We start from the raw sequence: 17714 nt of genomic DNA on the forward strand, positions 1-17714 counted from the left end.
AGAAAAGATGACCTCCACGAACGATGACTTCACCAGTTTCCATAGACTTCAGGCATCTTTAATGAGTACGACAGTCCCTAAAACGGATTAGAAAAGAATCCAAATCCTTTCCTTAGCCTGTTCCCATCCCCTTACCAACATTAACCTTTTCAACATCACCTGAAAAAATGGGGTCATCCACCAATAGGTATGAGAGGAATAAGCCAACAGTCTTTGGACAAAACCATAAGAATCCTGATGCTGAGATTGCTCATTCTCCATTGCATTGGATATCATCTGGACTTACAGGCAACTCTAATAAGAAAAACTAGAAACTCTGATAGCTGTTCATCTCACTTAGGACAGGCAGCAAGAATCTGTTATGATTTTATGTCTCCAATTGTTCCAAACACAGTTTCTAATACAGAAATAAAACTATTCAGTGTCTCGGTCCTCGGCTCATTTTGTTTCACAGAGATCTGCATTTCCGAGTTCTCGGACTCCAACAGCAGTTCTGTTAGGAACAGACACCCAGTGTCATCCTGAGCACTGAGATAGGCTTTCCACGGGTGAGCCCCAGCCCTGCTCATTGCGATGGTCTGGATGTTCACTACTTGTAGGGCCATCTGGAGAGTGTCAGGATGGACTGCTCCCCGCCAAGGGAACACCTGCTGATGAGCAACTTTCAGGCTAAACCAAGTTTTCTCAAAATACTCAGCAGTAAGCTGGCAATTGGGGACTAGCACGAGGGCTCCAGAATCAGGGAGTTCTTGTACCCTCTCCTTGTTCTCTTCAGGAATCAGGGGACCTAAAAGAGTCAGAAAGCTTCTGTAAGAGATCTTCTTAATCTATAGGAACTATGTTTTCTATCTAGATTTCCAAAAATACACAATGTGACTTTTATCTTTGGATACATCGTTAAAATCACCAACTAGGAACTTCTTTCTTGCTCACAAAGACTTCAATTCAGGCAACAGTCTGAGATATAGCTAGGATACCCTACTTTCTACCAGTCATTACAAAAGATAAAGAGTTTTCATGATAAGATCTAAAGTAAGGACTATTTTTACCTGAGGTGGCAAAGGACGCAGTGTCAGGAAGCTCTGGGCCCCGACGCTCTGCCCCCTGGTATTTAGAGATGGTTGCCCAGCGGGCTTTGCCATAGACTGGCACCAGCGTGTTGAAGTCCGAGGCCCAGCTATTCACAGGTCTTTCTGCCTGATCTTCCAAAAGTCCAAGAGAAGGGTCAGATTTAGGGCTACAGAGGATCTGCTTCACTTCATCAATGCCGGCTAAGAGAAGGCGGTAATAAAAGAGACCTCGGTCTCGTACTGCCATATTCTTTTCTTCCTCTGAGGTAAGACAAGAGACTGAGTTAGTTACAAACAAAAACCAAAACACTCTTTCTACCCTGTGCCAACCACAACAGGGAAAACAAAAGGAAGGAGGGAGGAAGCCCCAGAAAATCATTAACATTGTCTTCTTGGGCACCAGACATGACTCACCCAACAGTGTAAGCTGTGAGGGTATTTACCATCTGACACGGCAAGCGCGACTTCCTCGGAAGAGCCTACCTATGCAGTAATGTAACAGGCGCCCCAGCGTGTCCTGGCACTCGGCGGGCCGGGAGAGGAAAAGGCGCAGCAGCGCAGTGAGCAGCTCCATCGTCACAGCTGGAAACGTCTCTGACTTCACATTCTCCACGAAGTCTTCCAACACATAGGGAGCATTGGGAATTCTCTCCCCATGGACACCAAGGAGCCAAATAAGGGCCTGTTTCCCCTAGGGAATGAAGGGGTAAGAGCAGGTGCTCAACATTCGGCTATCTGAAACACGGTGGCAGGTTCGACTTCCCACCCCCACCCAATGGCAGCGGAAAAAGCATAATCCTACATTTACTTCAACTCGCACTGCATCGATCCTCCACCCAACACCACTCTTTACAACAAATACGAACAAAATGCTACCACACGAAAGGAGACTCAAGACTCTCATAGCCCGTGTTGGTTAGGTAATAAGGCTTTTTCAGTTAGGGTTTAATGTATCGGTGGAAGCAACTGAAACACTCCTCTAACCCACTTCATGAAAGTGGTAATTGACCTAGAGTGCAAATCAAAGTAGGTAGGCCTGTGGTGAAGCCCAAATATCTGTTAATTCCACAAATGATTCTGATTCTCATTCCAGCTGAAAACTCCATTGTCTAAGCCTCTGACTCAAAACTGTTCAAGAGAACGATGATATTAAAGCATCTTTAATAAAAACCATAGATCAATCTCCTGTTTTTATCTCTTCTACCCTATCTATACCCAAAAGAGAATCTGAGGTGGCAGTCAATTCTAAGGATAGCCACATTCAGACTGGGTACAAAGAAGAATTAGATTCCATTTCACAGAGCAGGGTCCCAAGCATTCCCCTTCTGCCTGTTAGTAAAGGAGAATTACCATCTACCTCGCTATCTTGAATGTTCTCCTCACAGCCGGGCAGGGCCTGACACACAGCTTCCGTACACTGAGGACACAACCAAACCAGGTCTCGGAAAGTTTGCACCACCACTACAACACAGCTCAGGATACAAGAGCACAGGATTAGAGGCTCCACGCAGGAAGGAATCTTAAGAGAAGTCACATATTCAGACTAGTTTGCTAGATGAAGTTCGGTAAAATGGGTGTTGGAGGGGTGGTCAACGATTATCTGAGAAATGTCTGACACGGGCAATAATTTCTTACATGAATGCTGCTCCTTTTGGATCGCTAGGAGGCTAAATGAGCTAACATGTGCAAAAGCGCTTGGTAAAATGTAAAGCAAATGTGGGGTCATGTTCAATGATATTCTGAAGACGGTGTAAATGGAGCCACCAGTGTTGGAACTAGGGTGAGGCAAACAAGGTGCTGGGGGTGTAAAATTTAAGAAAACATGCAGGGTTAGCACTTGCACGAACCTGAGAGCGAGTGCCTCTTTAAATGTTTGCATCCTGGGTACCTTGCTTGCCTCACCCCAGTCCCAGCCCTGGAAGCCACTGCTGCCATAAAGCAGTAAGAGGGTAAAACTGGGGAATTAACAAGCACAGCATCCTAGAACCCTTCATTATGTACAGAACAGCCTTGTAGAGTCATGGCAACCTGAAAACCCCCTACCTGTTAGATCTATGGACCCTATGCTTCTCTGATGGCAACAGACGATAACGCAAAGAAAAGTTTAAACCTCTATGTTACTGAACAACAAGCATTTTGGGGGGGCAACTACTACAGGGCAAGCAATTGACAAAAAAAAGCAAAACAAAAAAATGCTCAAAGGGTAGCCAGCCATTACCTGTGGTGATGTGCTCTTGTCGAAGCCCCAGCAACTCTGTTAGAATCTGCACACACTGATCTGTGTAGGTCCTGGCAATACCACCTACAGAGGAACAGAAAGCACAGAAAAGTGGTAAGTCACATACCAGCACCTCGTTCTAAAATAATTTCCCACCAGCCAAACATAAGAGGACCAAAGATACCTTAAAAAAAAAAAAAAAAAAAAAATCACACCTTGCTTGATCTTCCCAAGTTTGGTAAAAATGATTTTTCCATTGAACAACGTTGAGAACTTTCAGTAACAGAGGTATTCACATGGCAGCCAGACACGAGGCCACGGCTTGGTACAGCACAGCTGCACAGGAGTGTCCCTGCTGGGAACCCTCGACAGTAGTCTCCTGACTGCAGGAGTTCTACGCTCTCCTCTTTGTTCCCTCCTCTTGCCCCTAAAAATAACCAATCTTTATTCTCATAGGATGGTTCCTTCTCCTCTTCCGCTTGAAGCCCTCCAACAAAACGTAGCTCCCCAGCTGCTTTCATTTTGTGAGTCATTCTGGCTTTTTGAATTCCACACAGAGTAGTATGAAAAAGCCTGTGATATTTAGGATTCATTCTGCGCCGCTCTGCGCTGAGCACGATACACAGCCCATAGTAGAAGCTCAATAGACAATTGGTCAATTGACACAGGACGTTGAGTCTGGAGAGCTGGGTTCCAGTCGCACTTCAGGAACTACGTGACCTTCTGGCAATAACCTTCTTGTGCCTGAGTTTCTTCATTTCTAAAATGAAGCGCTAACCCTTGTCCACTTTTCCTGACTGCCTCCCAAGACCGTGCTAAGATGATATATGGGAAAGCATTCTGGACAGCAATGTAAATTTTAGGTACTATAGTCTGAGTTACCTGTAGCCTCTATCCTGGCAGATATGGCAACACCAGTGTTGACGAAAACACCTCCCCCCCCCCACTCCTTCTGTGGTCACTGACTCCCAGTTCTTTGGTGCATGGTACTTTGTCTCTGCCGCAAGATTCGTTCCTGTTTATTCCCTATGGTTCCACAGCTTTCGGGCTGGCCTGAGCGCTCACAAAGGAAAAGCGGCAGATACCTACCTATGGCAAAGATGGCAGCCTGGGCAAAGTCAGCTGACACATCGGTACAGTAGCCCCGGAGCTCCTCTAGCACCTGCTGCACGTTCTCATCGTTCACCAGCTCACACAGCACCTCCACCTTCTGCAGCTTGATGTAGTGTGGCTCCGAGTAAGAGCAAAAAAACTTTTTGTAGTGGCTGCTAAAGTGACCCGGCAGACTATGCAAGATCTGACGCACATGACAGAGGGCAGCAAAGCAGAGCTCGCGGCTCTCTGAAGAACAGGCGGCCAGCAAAGGTCCCTTGACTTGCACAAGCACGTCGGTTTGTACGTGGGGGAATTTTTTTGCCAAGATCAGAAAGAGTTTCGTGGCTCCCATCACCACACCTGGGCTACTGCTCTTGAGAAAGCTATCCAACAGATTGAGAATGTCAAACAGCTCCTCCTCACTGCGGGGTTCGTAGCGTAGCAGAAAGTTCAATACTTCAGCCTGGCCCCATTGGTCCAGTTTTGGCATTCTGTCCAAAAAAGGAAAGCATTATTTTAGCAACCAAATGAGGACCATCTCCGTGCAACTGTCACCTGTTCATCAAAACAAGGAGAGAATTCTTGAAAACAGGTTGTGCCATAACAGAATTATTCTTTTTAGGTACTATTTAAAGTGGACACAAAACAGGCTTTAAATTCCAAGAGGAGTTCACAGTACACATTCTCACTCATCTAAGGCCAAAGACCGTGATTGCTATACCTAGATCCAGATTCTTTAAGACAACACAAATGGCTTAGTTTGGGGGACATAATGATTGTAGAGGAGGACAGAACCTATTTCCACAGGATATTTCTGCCATCTCTCTATATGACCAAAAGAAACTAAGACAAATAAAAGAATATTCTCTCAATAAAATATGAGGAAACTAATAGCTACGGTTAATTTTACTACTCTATAGAAGTTGTTCAAGATGTCCCCTTAATCCAACATATCAAGACCCCACTAGGATGCAGATCTCATCATAACAAAAAGAGGACTGAGGCATCCAAACCGATTTAAGAGATGGTGGGCGATGGGCTTGTTGATGACAACACCTCCTTCCTGTCTCAGAATTTCCTCTAGAGACCTCAGGCAGTTCACAACCACAATTGGATCCTGGTCACGCAGCAAACTGTATAATTCATTTACCAGGGCACCGTCTATAAAAGAGCATAAAGATCTCAGATAAAGAACAGTTTCAGAGTCACAGGAATAGAACCAGGACAATAGCTCCAGGCAGATAAAGCTGAACTTCTCTGCTACAAAAATAACAAAGGCAATAATAAAATGCAAAGCACAAAAAAAAAGCCATCCCAGACTGTTCTAAGTAGCTAATGCAAAGGATCTCACCTGGGCTCCAAAGAAAAGACTTCTCCAATCTCAGAAAATACCAAGCCAGCCTTTCTACTTAGAGACACATACAGGGGTGCCTGCGTGGCTCAGTCGGTTAGGCATCTGACTGACTCTTGATCTCGGCTTAGGCCATGATCCCATGGTTTATGGGATTGAGCCCTGAGTTGGTGCAGAGCCTGCTTAGCATTCTTTCTCCCTCGCTCTCTGCCCCTCCCCCACTCATTCTCCCTCTCTCACTCTCTCACAATAAATAAATAAACCTTAAAGAAAAAAAGAGAAACAAGTACACAGCCACATTACTATTTCCTACCAAAGCCACGTGACCTTTTCCAAAGTCAAACATATAACGGAGACACAAAAAAATATAAATCATGATGGATTACACTGAAACTTACCCACTTCCGAGTCTCCGTGAAGATTATGCATCTTGGCACAACCAAGGACTGCCACCCTCCTGACATATGAAGCCTTATCTCGCAGACCATTGAGAATAGGCTGTTGGATGTATTCCTGCACACCAGGCATCCTAAGCAACACATCCTGGAGTCAGCCAGATCCTAAAACACTAGTTTTGACATAATTCAGGCCCTATGCCCTTAACACAGAAGGTTTGGTAGATGTTTGAATGTACATCTATCATGTCATAAAAAATTAGAGAAAGCCACTGGCCAAACTTAAAAAGTCATACTTGACTTTTCATTTGGACTAACACTGCATGGGCAACAAAACTATATGTCTACATAACTGTTTAGAAATCTTTAACCAAAAGCACGAACTATCTCAGCAAGAGTGAGGATGTTAAACTCCCTTTAAGGAAACCATGGGACATAGTTTTTCAAGCCTAAGCAATGGCTGAAAACCTGAGTTCAGGTTACAACTGCATGTTCCCCATGATTAAGAAGCTCAGATAAATTATCATCATTAAAAACCTGTCCCATGATCTTCCGAATACATCAACCACTGATAAACAGTCCTGGAAGAGGGTACTCACCTGAGACTACACATGCTCCGTAATGCCAGCCCCCGCACCATTGGATTGGGATCCGAACAGTCTTTGCACAGCGTATTAATGGCCAAGAGAGCCAGATCTGGTTTCAGGGGGGCATAGGTACACATGTACAGATAAACCAACTTCTTCTGAACAATATCTACGGTGGCACTGGCCTTCACCATTTCCATGAAAACACCAGACATGTCCAAGCCCTGAGTCATGTGCCTAAAACCAACACACATAGCAGGAAGAAGTAAAATACATGATCCCCAGCCTATAACAACAGGTGTTTTACCTATACACATCCCGGTTATCCAACTAGATTATGAGGAAAGCACCGGGTCTACCTTGTCTATCACATTGCACAATACTTCACACGATAGGCCTACAATAAATTTTCTTCTATTCATTCAAGAAATAGTTATTGAATCCCTGGAACATTCCAGTGAAAATCAGCTTCTACATTCCAGGGGTATGCTCTGGGGTCATAATTTCAAAAAAAGCATGGTCTCAGATCTCTAGCAACTCAAACTGTATTAAGGAGCAAGACAAAAACACCACTAATTACAATATGATCGGTAAGTATTAAAACAGAAGTAACAGGGGCGCCTGGGTGGCTCAGTCGGTTGAGCGGCCAACTTTGGCTCAGGTCATGATCTCACGGTCCGTGGGTTCGAGCCCCGCGTCGGGCTCTGTGCTGACAGCTCAGAGCCTGGAGCCTGCTTCGGATTCTGTGTCTCCCTCTCTCTGACCCTCCCCCGTTCATGCTTTGTCTCTCTCTGTCTCAAAAATAAATGTTAAAAAATAAAAAATAAAAAAAAAACAAAAACAGAAGTAACAGACAAGGTGCAGTGGGGGATCAGAGGTCTAATACTGCCAAGAAACCATAAAATGTTTCCACAGAAGTAACACTTTAGTTGAATGAGCTGGAATTTGTCAGGCAGGTGTAGTAGACAGGTAATGATAGATGCTATAAGGCACATAGGCATCAGCAAGAATGCTACATTCTTTTGAGAGTCTGCAAGTAGTTGTGTTAGGGTGTTCTTTGGGTACTATAAGAAATTTGGACTTTATTCTGTAGATCAGTTTCTCAAACTATGGTTTCCTACAGGAGTCAGATGGGGTGTCTGTTTAAAACGCATATTCCTGGGTTCCATCCCACCCTACTGAAAGCAGCACTACTGGACTGGATGAAAACTTTGATTTTTCTTTTTCTTTTTTTTTTTATTATTATTTTTTTTTTTAATTTTTTTTTTCAACGTTTATTTATTTTTGGGACAGAGAGAGACAGAGCATGAATGGCGGAGGGGCAGAGAGAGAGGGAGACACAGAATCGGAAACAGGCTCCAGGCTCTGAGCCATCAGCCCAGAGCCCGACGCGGGGCTCGAACTCACAGACCGTGAGATCGTGACCTGGCTGAAGTCGGACGCTTAACCGACTGCGCCACCCAGGCGCCCCTCTTTTTTTTTTTTTTTTTTTTTAAAGCACTGCAAGGGACTGTTGTGCATACTAAGTTTGTGAACCACAATTGCAGGCCAAGAGTTATATACATTCAAATTCATGTTAGAAAAATTCTACTTGAAATGAGGCAAGGTAACCTATTAGCAAGCTACTGCAATTGCTTTGGTAATAAAACCAGAAGAACAGGACCAATAAAAAATAAATACACAAAAATTCGTTAAAAAGAGGATGGATGGGGAGCTTGGGGGGCTCAGTCGATTCAGCTTCGACTTCATCTCAGGTCATGATCTCACGGTTTGAGTTCCAGCTCCAGCTCCGCGTGGGGCTCTGTGCTGACGGCTCAGAGCCAGGAGCCTGCTTCGGATTCTGTGTTTCCCCCTCTCTCTGCCCCTCCCCCGCTCACGCTCTGTTTCTCCCTCTCCCAAAAATAAACACTAAAAAATTTTTTTTAAAAATAAAAAGAGGATGGATATTTAGAACTGTGTATCCATACCATCTGACTTGAGAAGTGAAAATCGGGCGTCATCAAGACTGAGTCCCTCCCTTGGTCAGCTGGATGGTGACATTCAATCAACCCAAACATAAGTGGAAGAGCAGGTTTGGGGAGAGGGGAAGGATGTAAGGTGCTATTTTGCAGGTCTTTGAAGAAATGTCCAAGTGGGAATGCCAAGCAGCAGGATATGTGGGTCTGAAGATACAAAGGGGTTTCTGTACTAGATTGTATAGATCTGGGGGAGGGGGGGAAGCAGCAGTGTAAGTTCAAGACATGGGCGTAACCACCCCGCTGAGTAAACGAAGTCAAGGAAGTCCCACAAAGGGAGGCTGCGACGGCCATGCAGAGAAGCAGGAAGCTCAAATCCTAGCCTGCCCTGAGTTCATTCACTCTTTGGGAGCGGCCGGGGGTGGAGGGCCGGGATGGGGGCTGCCACGGGGAGTTCGGGCGGTAGGGGATACCTAATCACTCGCTGGATGACATTCCGGTAGCGCAGCCTATCCGCCTGAATGTGAGGGTTACACAGAGCTTTCTTCAGCTCCTTCACCACGTCCTCGGAGCCAAGGTACGGCATCGTCCACAGTCGCGGGGCAGTCCCCGCACACCCCTAGGTAACTCGCCGGCTCCTCCCAGCCCTGACGTGGGAACCTGGGTAAAGCAAAGGTCAGTCAGCGGCGACGCGAAAGGCGTGATCTCGCCCCAGCCTCGGCTTCCCCGGGGCCGGAGCCCAGGCCCCAGCACACTCTCACCAAGCCTCTCCGCGCCCCGGCGAGCCCCGAACAAGGCTCTGTGGTTCCTGCCCGGGACCTGCAGGCCGGCTCGCGGCGCCCCGACACCTCTCCCGCTACCTCGAGGCCCTCCGCCCCATTTCCAGCCGGGCCGCCGACAGTCTGCAGACCCCTCCCTCTCCAGTTCCAGCCCTTCTTGCGCCTCCGCGCGGTTGCAGCCAAGGATAGGCCCAGTCAAGCTTTCTGCGGAAGTCCCGCCTCCTTGAGGCCGACCGCGCACAGCAGCTGCCACTCACCTTCTCGCGGCCAGCGCCTAGCGTCGCCCGGACGCCGACCTTAGGGCGCCCTTCCCCCCACCTCTCACCTCCAGGCGCAGCCGCGCGGCTCCCTCTGGTGGAGGCGCTGCGGGCCGTCGGAAATCGGCTGCTTCGGCCTGTCTCCGCCCAGCAGCGCGCGCTTTGAGTGCCCGGCCTTGGCCCCGGCTCCCGCGCGCGGGTAGGAGTGGCGCTCGGCCGAGAGTCTTTGGCGGTTTGCGATTCCACCCAGGACTCGCAAGAGCACGGCCACTTCCTTTTTCTCCCCACGCTAGGGACTTATTCCTCTTCTGGGCTGGCTTCCCGTTAGGGGTTCTGTCCGCGTTCTTGCCCCAGCGTGACTTTCTTCAGGGCGTGGTTGCAGGAGCCTCACGCGGCAGCTCCGTGCCCATGAAGATCTCGCTGGTGACCCTCCAGCCCCGCCACCATGAACGGGACCCTGATCCCACATACGCCCATCGCGGTGGACTTTTGGAGCCTGCGCCGGGCTGGTTCCGCACGGCTCTTCTTTTTGTCCCACATGCACTCGGACCACACCGTGGGTTTGTCTAGCACCTGGGCCCGGCCCCTCTACTGCTCCCCAATCACTGCTTACCTCGTGCATCGTCACTTACAGGTACGGGGGTGGGGGGGGGGGGGTGCTGGAGTCCTCTGAGAGGTGGGCCGAGCATCTGGGTAGGGATTTCCTATCTGTCACAGCCTCAGACTCGTAGGTTAGGGACCAGGAGGACCGATTTTTACCAGTGCGGGAGTTGTTTGAACCCAGAAATACGTCCTTAAGCCCAGAATGGGAGTGTGGTTTCTTGACTGGCTGACCTGCGATGTTTCAGCTATAAGTTGGGGAGATCTTTTGGTCCAGCCAAGGAAACTGTACCTGTATTTTCATATAAGCTAGGCCAGTGTTTCCTAAACTTGTCTCAGAAGAATCCACCTAATATGCTGGGTGACTATACACATTCTCCAGTACCCCCTCCCCCATTATCCCCCCTCCCCCGTCTGATCCAGTAGATACAGCTGGTGCAGGTCCTGGAAATCTGGTTAGAATTTTAACAGGTGCCCCCAAGAGATTATTATGATCAGATAGTTTGAGAGACGCTGCCTAGAGTGTGTTCTGGACTCTTTCATTTAAACTGTAGAAAGGGCGGGAGGGAAGAGTGGGGATTTGGGAGAATCTCTACTACAGCTTCTGCTACAGGGTGGTTTAGGATGTGGTCAGCTTTCCCTCACTTGGGTAAAGGGGTGATTCCTAACCCAAGACAGTATCGAGGAGAGTTTGTGTTCAGTAGAATGACCAACTTTCCCCCCAGGTATCCAAGAAGTGGATCCGAGCCCTGGAGGTTGGTGAGAGCCATGTCCTGCCTCTAGATGAAATTGGGCGAGAGACCATGACTGTAACCCTCCTGGATGCCAATCACTGCCCTGGCTCTGTCATGTTTCTCTTTGAAGGATACTTTGGAACCATCCTCTACACAGGTGGGCCTCCCAAGGGGTCTCTCCCACCTTCCCAGACTAGATACTACTTTTCTTGAGCAGCCTTAACTCAGAAGTCTGGAGGCCTCCTAGCTTCATCCCATGTGAGCACAGTGACCTTTCTCAACTGATTTCCCATGCTTTATGGGTCCAGACCTTGTAAAGAATAATAAAAACAGAAGCAGAATGGAGACATTTCTAAAAAGAAGCTATACTGTATTAGTGCCAGACTCCCTGACAGTTTTTCCACAGGCTGGTAAGCAAATGTCCATCGGCTGTTGAAAGTGAGAGAGGCTTGGGGCACTTGGGTGGCTCAGTTGGTTAAGTGTCCGACTCTTGGTTTTGGCTCAGGTCATGATCTCACGGTCTGTGCGTTTGAACCCTGTGTTGGGCTTGGTGCTGACAGTGTGGAGCCTGCTTGGGCTTCTCTGTCTTCCTCTCTTTCTGCCCCTCCTCTGCTGCTCTCTCTCCCTCTCTTTCTTTCAAAATAAATAAGTAAACATTTTTTTTTAAGTGGGAGGGGCTCGTCTTCTATACTTTTGTCTCTGACTCTCTGCCCCCCATATATTCTTCCAGGTGACTTTCGGTATACACCATCCATGCTAAAGGAGCCAGCCCTGAAACTAGGGAAACAGATCCATACCTTATACCTAGATAACACCAATTGCAACCCAGCCCGGGTTCTTCCCTCCCGACAAGAAGCTGCCCGCCAGATTATCGAGCTCATTCGAAAGCATCCACAGCATAACATAAAGATTGGTGAGTGGTTTCCTTTCCTTTTTCTCTCACCGAAAGCTAGCGAATCTTGGGTTTTGGGAGGGTTTCACGTGTCTTTTAGGTCTTCATAGATGTCCCCTTCTCCATGAAACCTACCCTGACCACCTTATTTAAATGGCAATCTTCCAACCATCTCTACTCTCATACTCTCACATGCCCAACTCCTGATCTTCTGTAACCAACTGTTTTATTTTTTCATAGCACTCATCACCTTACTCTTATCCATGCTTCAATCCAAGCTATTACTTATTGTTTGTTCTCTACTTCTCTTGACACACACACACACACACACACACACACACACTCACACTCCTTGAGAGCATGGATGGAGGTAGGAAGAAGTCTTGTTTGTGGAACAGAGAGGCAGCAGCCTGTATGGTGGACACGTAGTGGGTGAGGAGGCTGGAAAGGCAGGAGGGGCTGAAGTGCTTGCTTGTAAGCTTCAACTTGATCCTAAATGTAATCCCAAATGTAACTTCATCCAAATGGTTACATTTGGACAAAAAGCTGTTGAAGGTTTTTAAATAGGAGAGGGCCAATATTGCACTCATCACCTTATAATGTATTCCACAATTTACATGCTATTGTATTTGCTTTTTGTCTCCCCCTGCTAGAATTCCACAATGGCAGGGCTCTTTGCTTTCCTTATGGATATATCTCAGATGCTTAGATTAATGCCTGAGGAGGCAATCAATAAACCTTTGTTATCTGAGCAAGTGAAATTTATCAGAACGTAGATATTCAAGTGATTGCCGAGCTTCAAATCAGACACATCGAGAAACCAACTGTGTGTTCTAGCGATTCCACAACAGCATAAAACATTTTGGGGCCTTCTAACTGGTACCTATGCTTTCAGCATCTCCTCATGCAGGCGATCCAGTAACACTGCTGTCATTTTTTTTCCCTAAGGCCCTCCTCAGATCATAGTATTCCTGTGATTAAAATTAGCCATTTTCCTGGTGCAAACTCTTTAATAGCTCTCTTTCACTTACAGAATTAAGTTCAAGCTCCTTAGCAATATATACAGGCTCTCTATCATACAAGCCTTGCTTACCTCTCCTGTGTCATTTCCTACCAGTTCCTTGTCTGCACTTTAGTGACACCAAACCACCCCCTTCCCCTGCCAGGTAAACTTACACCTGTCCTTTAGGACCGCTCAGTGGCCATTTTCAGGAAACCTTCCCTGTGATCAACTGGTAGATACTTTCCTATGCTCTCATAATAGTGTGTGCATGCTTCTAACATTGCTCTTGACCACACTGTGTCTGGGTCCCCATGTAGATTACACTCCTTGAGGACTGAGGCTTGTGCTTGTTTTCATAGTGCCTAACACCAGGTAGATGCTGTCCTTTGTTGAACTGAATGAGTGAGTGGATCCTGTGTGAAGCCCTCCTCCATCCTCTATGTATCTCAGCTCAAATGCCACCTCCTCCCTGATACACTCCCTGATTGCCCTGTTAGTTTTGTGTGTTTTTGTTAAACATTTGGTTGATTTATTAGGATTCTCCAGTATCTTCTTTCTCTTTCATCCCTTGCTTTTCCCATTCCCTTTGACATCGTTCAGGACTCTATAGCCTGGGAAAAGAGTCGCTGCTAGAGCAGCTGGCCCTGGAGTTTCAGACCTGGGTGGTATTGAGTCCTCGGCGCCTGGAGTTGGTGCAGCTTCTGGGCCTGGCAGACGTGTTCACGGTGGAGGAGAAGGCCGGCCGCATCCATGCTGTGGACCACATGGAGGTCTGCCGTTCTGCCATGCTACATTGGAACCAGACCCACCCTACCATTGCCATCCTTCCCACAAGCCGGAAAACCCACAGCTCCCACCCCGACATCCACATCATCCCTTACTCAGACCACTCCTCCTACTCAGAGCTCCGGGCCTTTGTGGCAGCACTGAAGCCTTGCCAGGTGGTGCCCATTGTTGGTCGGCAGCCCTGCAGGGACTACTTTCAGGACAGCCTGAGCCCCAGGCTCTCTGTGCCCCTGGTCCCGCACTCTGTGCAGCAGTATATGAATTCCTCCTCAAGAAAACCAAGCTTGCTCTGCCTGTTGTTAGAAAGGAGACTAAAGAGGCCGAGAACCCAGGGTGTCGTGTTTGACTCCTTTCCGGAAACTGCTGATCAATCTCAAGGTGACATGGACTCGCAGGAGACCAAGAATGACAACCTTTCTGGGCACCTCGAGAAGCAGGCTTCCCACCGTCCTTTGCAGATCAAAAAACCGTTGCTTCCGGACCTCTGCAGCAAAGAGTGGGATGGGGCAGTCCCTTTCTCAGAGTCCCAGAAGATGGTGACTGTACTGACTGCCCCCTTGAATGTGTCAGTGCACTTACGGTCTACAGATGAGGAATTTATGTCTCTAGAAACTGGGGAGGAAATTGGTGTGTGGCCCCACTCGGTCCCCAGGGGAAACCATGATGGCTTAGCAGCCACAGGGAACCAGAGCACTTGGACGGGCCAGGATTGTCCCCTGACTCACAGCAGCGAGGCAGCCCCTCTCCTGGCTCCTGAGTTCAGGGGCCTGGCACTGAAATACCTTCTGACTCCAGTGAACTTTTTCCAGGCCCAGTTCTCTTCCAGGGGCTTTGACCAGCAAGTGGAAAAATACCATAAACACTTGCTGAGGTACAGGGAGGAGAATGACACCTTCGTTTGATCCAACACCGTGGTTGTAAAGATAGTGACCCATGGCTGCTGGAGAGACTTTGTTTTGGGCCTTACTTTTCTAAAAATATTTTTTTTTTACATTTATTCATTTTTGAGAGATAGATGGAGCACGAGCGGGGGAGGGACAGAGAGAGCCGGGGAGACAGAATTCGAAACAGGCTCCAGGCTCCGAGCTGTCAGCACAGAGCCCGACGCGGGGCTCGAACTCACAGATCACGAGATCGTGACCTGAGCGGAAGTCAGACGCTTAACCAACTGGGCCACCCAGGCACCCCTAGGCCTTACTTTTCCATCTTCACAGGATCCCCGTGTGCTCACCCTGGAGCAGTAGCTCACAAAGTGTGTTCATTGGAATCCTAGTGCCCATGGAGCCATTAGTTTCATGGTTGGCTACGTTTAAGAAACACTTTTCAGGGGCGCCTAGGTGGCTAAGTTGATTGAGCATCTAACTCTATTTCAGCTCAGGTCATAGTCTCACAGTTTCGTAGGCTCCAGCCCCACACGGGGCTCTGTGCTAATGGCATGGAGCCTGCTTGAAAATCTCTCTCCCTTCTCTCTGCCCCTCCCCTGTTCACATTCTCTGTCTCTGAAAATAAAACAATGCTTTTCAATATACCCTCTGCACAGCATACATGAGCATACTAAAGGTTCTGAGAAGTCTTACAGTAACTTAATCTGTTGAACTCAGTATTTCTGCAACTTTTTTGAACATGCAGTCCTCTGACATGGGTGCAGTAAGAGATGCAGTCTGAATCAGAAAGGACCGGGTCACTCCCATTATTATTTTGTGCACCATGTGCCATTCCCAAGTCTTGTTACCCTTCTCCCCAGATAAAAGTCCCAGATAAAAATTCCATTTTTTAAGTTAGGAACTGTTGGAGGGTAAAGTGGTGATCCAGGCAGCATGATACAATCTCGAATGTCACTAACTTGCTGTGACCCTGTCCAAGTGACTTCCTGTCTTTGCCTCCGGGAGGGAACAGGAAGCAGTGAAGAACCCTGGAATGGTAGAGAAAAACTCGCCCCTGCCTCTATGAGAGTCTGCAGTTAGTGTTACTAGAGACTTCTCTGGAACAGAGCCAGCTGGCGTAGTGGGCACCCTTCGCCAAGGCCATACCTGGAACCCAGCTGAACGGTGCACGTAGGGTATGATGGCCTCCCAGCCTCCTGGAGGCCCTGACTATTTAGCCAAAATAAAGTTACAAAAGATCAAATGTGCTGCCAGATATTCCTGATTGTTCACATAGCTGGGATATTTGCTGCTCTCCCCGCCCCCCGCCCCCTTGGGTTGAGTAGGGAGCCAGAGCACACAGCCTGTTTGTTTTAGTATCCAGGGCAGAGACCAAGGAGCCAGCTGGTGGAAGGGCTGGGGGTGTGCAGCTCTGCCCTGTCCTTCTGCTCCCAGCCTGACAACGTGCCAAACCAATAAGCAGGACAGCAGACACCATAGGCTCTGAGACTGGGTACAGGCATGTAGAGCTGGGCACACGAATAAAAACTACTTCAGAACGAAGCCTCGCAATAAAGGTTGTTTCTTGCCCAGGAATAAAAAGGTTTTCTACTTTGCGAAGAAGATATGAAGTGTTTATAAAGTAAAATAAGGCCTTGCTCTTGGGCAAGCTGTACACGGCCCTGTTTTGTCACTATAAGCCTCCGGTGCGCCCACTAGGAGCTGCAGCAGGTGAGGCTTGTGGGGCAGCAGGAAACAAGGCATTGTCCTTGGCTTGAATCCAGGGCACCCCGGGGTAAAAAGAAACCAGGCCTAAATAGTGGAGCCTCAGTTCCTCATCTGTAAAACAAGGACTGAGATGCCTCCCTCTCCTGATGGCTCTGGAGGTTAGATAATGGGTAAAATTTTTTTTTTTTTTAAATGTTTATTCATTTTTGAGAGACAGAGCGTGGGGGGGGGGGGGGGCTGGCGAGGGCAGAGAGAGAGGGAGACACAGAATCCGAAGCAGGCTCTAGGCTCTGAGCTGTCAGCACAGAGCCCGATGCAAGGCTCGAACCCAAAAATATAAGTGGTAAAATTCTTAGCTCAGTGTCTACCACATATGGGTATTTCGGATGTTGGTTCTCTTAGCCTCTGGTTCTCTAAGGAAATTGTTCCGTGTATAAAATGAAATTTTGGAAGTCACTGAAAAACATAAAAAGTCAATTGTAACTCCTCCATGTACATCAATTGTTCTAGTCCTTTTTTGTATGTATAAACATATTAAATATATACTATTTTTCAAAATTGGGGTAACAGTGGATATAGTTTTAATCCCACATTTTACTTTAATCCCACATTTTACTTTCTTAATCTTAAACGTTTCTTTGTATCATTAAGTACTATTCAAAATGTAGTTATGAGTAGTTGTATAATGCCTTACATAGGTAAGTAAACCATTTCCATATTATTCAACATGCTGTGTGCCCTTTTTTCACAATTAGACATATTACAGTGAACATCTTTGCTGTGCATGTATCATGGCATATTTTGTTTATTTCCTTAAATTACTGGGAGTGGGGTTACAATTTTTAAGTTCTTAATATAAATTGGGCCCAGTTGCCGACCAGAAAGGTTTCCTTACTATCCTTTCTGCAGAGGAGGAGGGTATTAGAATACCTTGAAGATTCCTTAAGTTCAAATGAATGTAAGCATGTACATTCAGGTACATGTAAACACGTGGCAAATCATCTTGTGTTAAGTTCATAAATATTTACTACAGCTGTGTGGGTAAGGCTTAGCTTGAGTTCCTCCAGGAGCCTCTAGCTGCCTCACTTCTCTGCTCCCCAAAGGTGACTGGGAGAGATAAGGTAGTCTTCAGTATCAGGGCCCCCAGATTGGCACTATCTTCTAGCAACAAGGGAGCCAGTCCATTCTTGGCGTGTGATGTATCACACACATTCCTTGAAATGGAATCTATATGAATTCAGATGGGGGAGTAGAAGCAAATGGCTTTGAGGAATTTAGATGTTGATGGCATGTTTGTGTTTATAACGGGGAAATTCCATACTATTCTCAAGTAAATTTGTCTGGCTTATAATAGAGATTGGCAGTTGCCTTATTCATTCAGTATCTCCATAGTCTCATATA

General features: G+C 47.2%; 2 protein-coding genes across 4 annotated transcripts; one reads left to right on the plus strand and one right to left on the minus strand.

Moving 5' to 3' along the window:
- Positions 1–36: 36 nt before the first annotated feature.
- Positions 37–9943, minus strand: AP4B1 (adaptor related protein complex 4 subunit beta 1). Of its 3 annotated transcripts, none has more exons than XM_086717887.1 (11): positions 9776–9943; positions 9145–9331; positions 6729–6953; positions 6133–6263; positions 5397–5544; positions 4378–4874; positions 3289–3372; positions 2428–2531; positions 1554–1761; positions 1050–1331; positions 37–787 (listed from the first exon to the last, which is right to left on the minus strand). In XM_086717887.1, the coding sequence occupies exons 2-11, from the start codon at positions 9255–9257 to the stop codon at positions 360–362; spliced, it is 2220 nt and encodes a 739-aa protein (XP_086574013.1). In that variant the 5' UTR covers positions 9258–9331; positions 9776–9943; the 3' UTR covers positions 37–359. The 3 variants fall into 3 exon arrangements, with proteins under 3 accessions (XP_086574013.1, XP_025790639.1, XP_025790640.1); XM_025934854.2 differs by lacking the exon at positions 9776–9943 and adding an exon at positions 9433–9634; XM_025934855.2 differs by lacking the exons at positions 5397–5544; positions 6133–6263; positions 6729–6953; positions 9776–9943 and adding an exon at positions 9433–9636.
- On the plus strand, positions 9653–17039 carry DCLRE1B (DNA cross-link repair 1B). The gene is made up of 4 exons (XM_086717889.1): positions 9653–10341; positions 11033–11198; positions 11772–11954; positions 13537–17039. The coding sequence occupies exons 1-4, from the start codon at positions 10153–10155 to the stop codon at positions 14622–14624; spliced, it is 1626 nt and encodes a 541-aa protein (XP_086574015.1). The 5' UTR covers positions 9653–10152; the 3' UTR covers positions 14625–17039.
- The last annotated feature ends 675 nt before the right edge of the window (positions 17040–17714 follow it).

Source organism: Puma concolor, chromosome C1 (genome assembly GCF_028749965.1).
Source record: "Puma concolor isolate L17-30 chromosome C1, mPumCon1.1.hap2, whole genome shotgun sequence".
NCBI classification, from domain to species: Eukaryota; Metazoa; Chordata; class Mammalia; order Carnivora; family Felidae; genus Puma; species Puma concolor.

Bases quoted from the DNA above. Each gene is read 5' to 3' on its own strand.
- DCLRE1B (XM_086717889.1), top strand. From the start codon at position 10,153: ATGAACGGGACCCTGATCCCACATACGCCCATCGCGGTGGACTTTTGG. The intron at 10,342-11,032 runs GTACGGGGGTGG...CTTTCCCCCCAG, and splicing joins TCGTGCATCGTCACTTACAG to GTATCCAAGAAGTGGATCCG. The intron at 11,955-13,536 runs GTGAGTGGTTTC...GACATCGTTCAG, and splicing joins ACAGCATAACATAAAGATTG to GACTCTATAGCCTGGGAAAA.
- AP4B1 (XM_086717887.1), bottom strand. From the start codon at position 9,257: ATGCCGTACCTTGGCTCCGAGGACGTGGTGAAGGAGCTGAAGAAAGCT. The intron at 2,532-3,288 runs GTAATGGCTGGC...GCTGTGTTGTAG, and splicing joins ACAAGAGCACATCACCACAG to TGGTGGTGCAAACTTTCCGA. The intron at 788-1,049 runs GTAAAAATAGTC...TGACTCTTTTAG, and splicing joins TGCGTCCTTTGCCACCTCAG to GTCCCCTGATTCCTGAAGAG.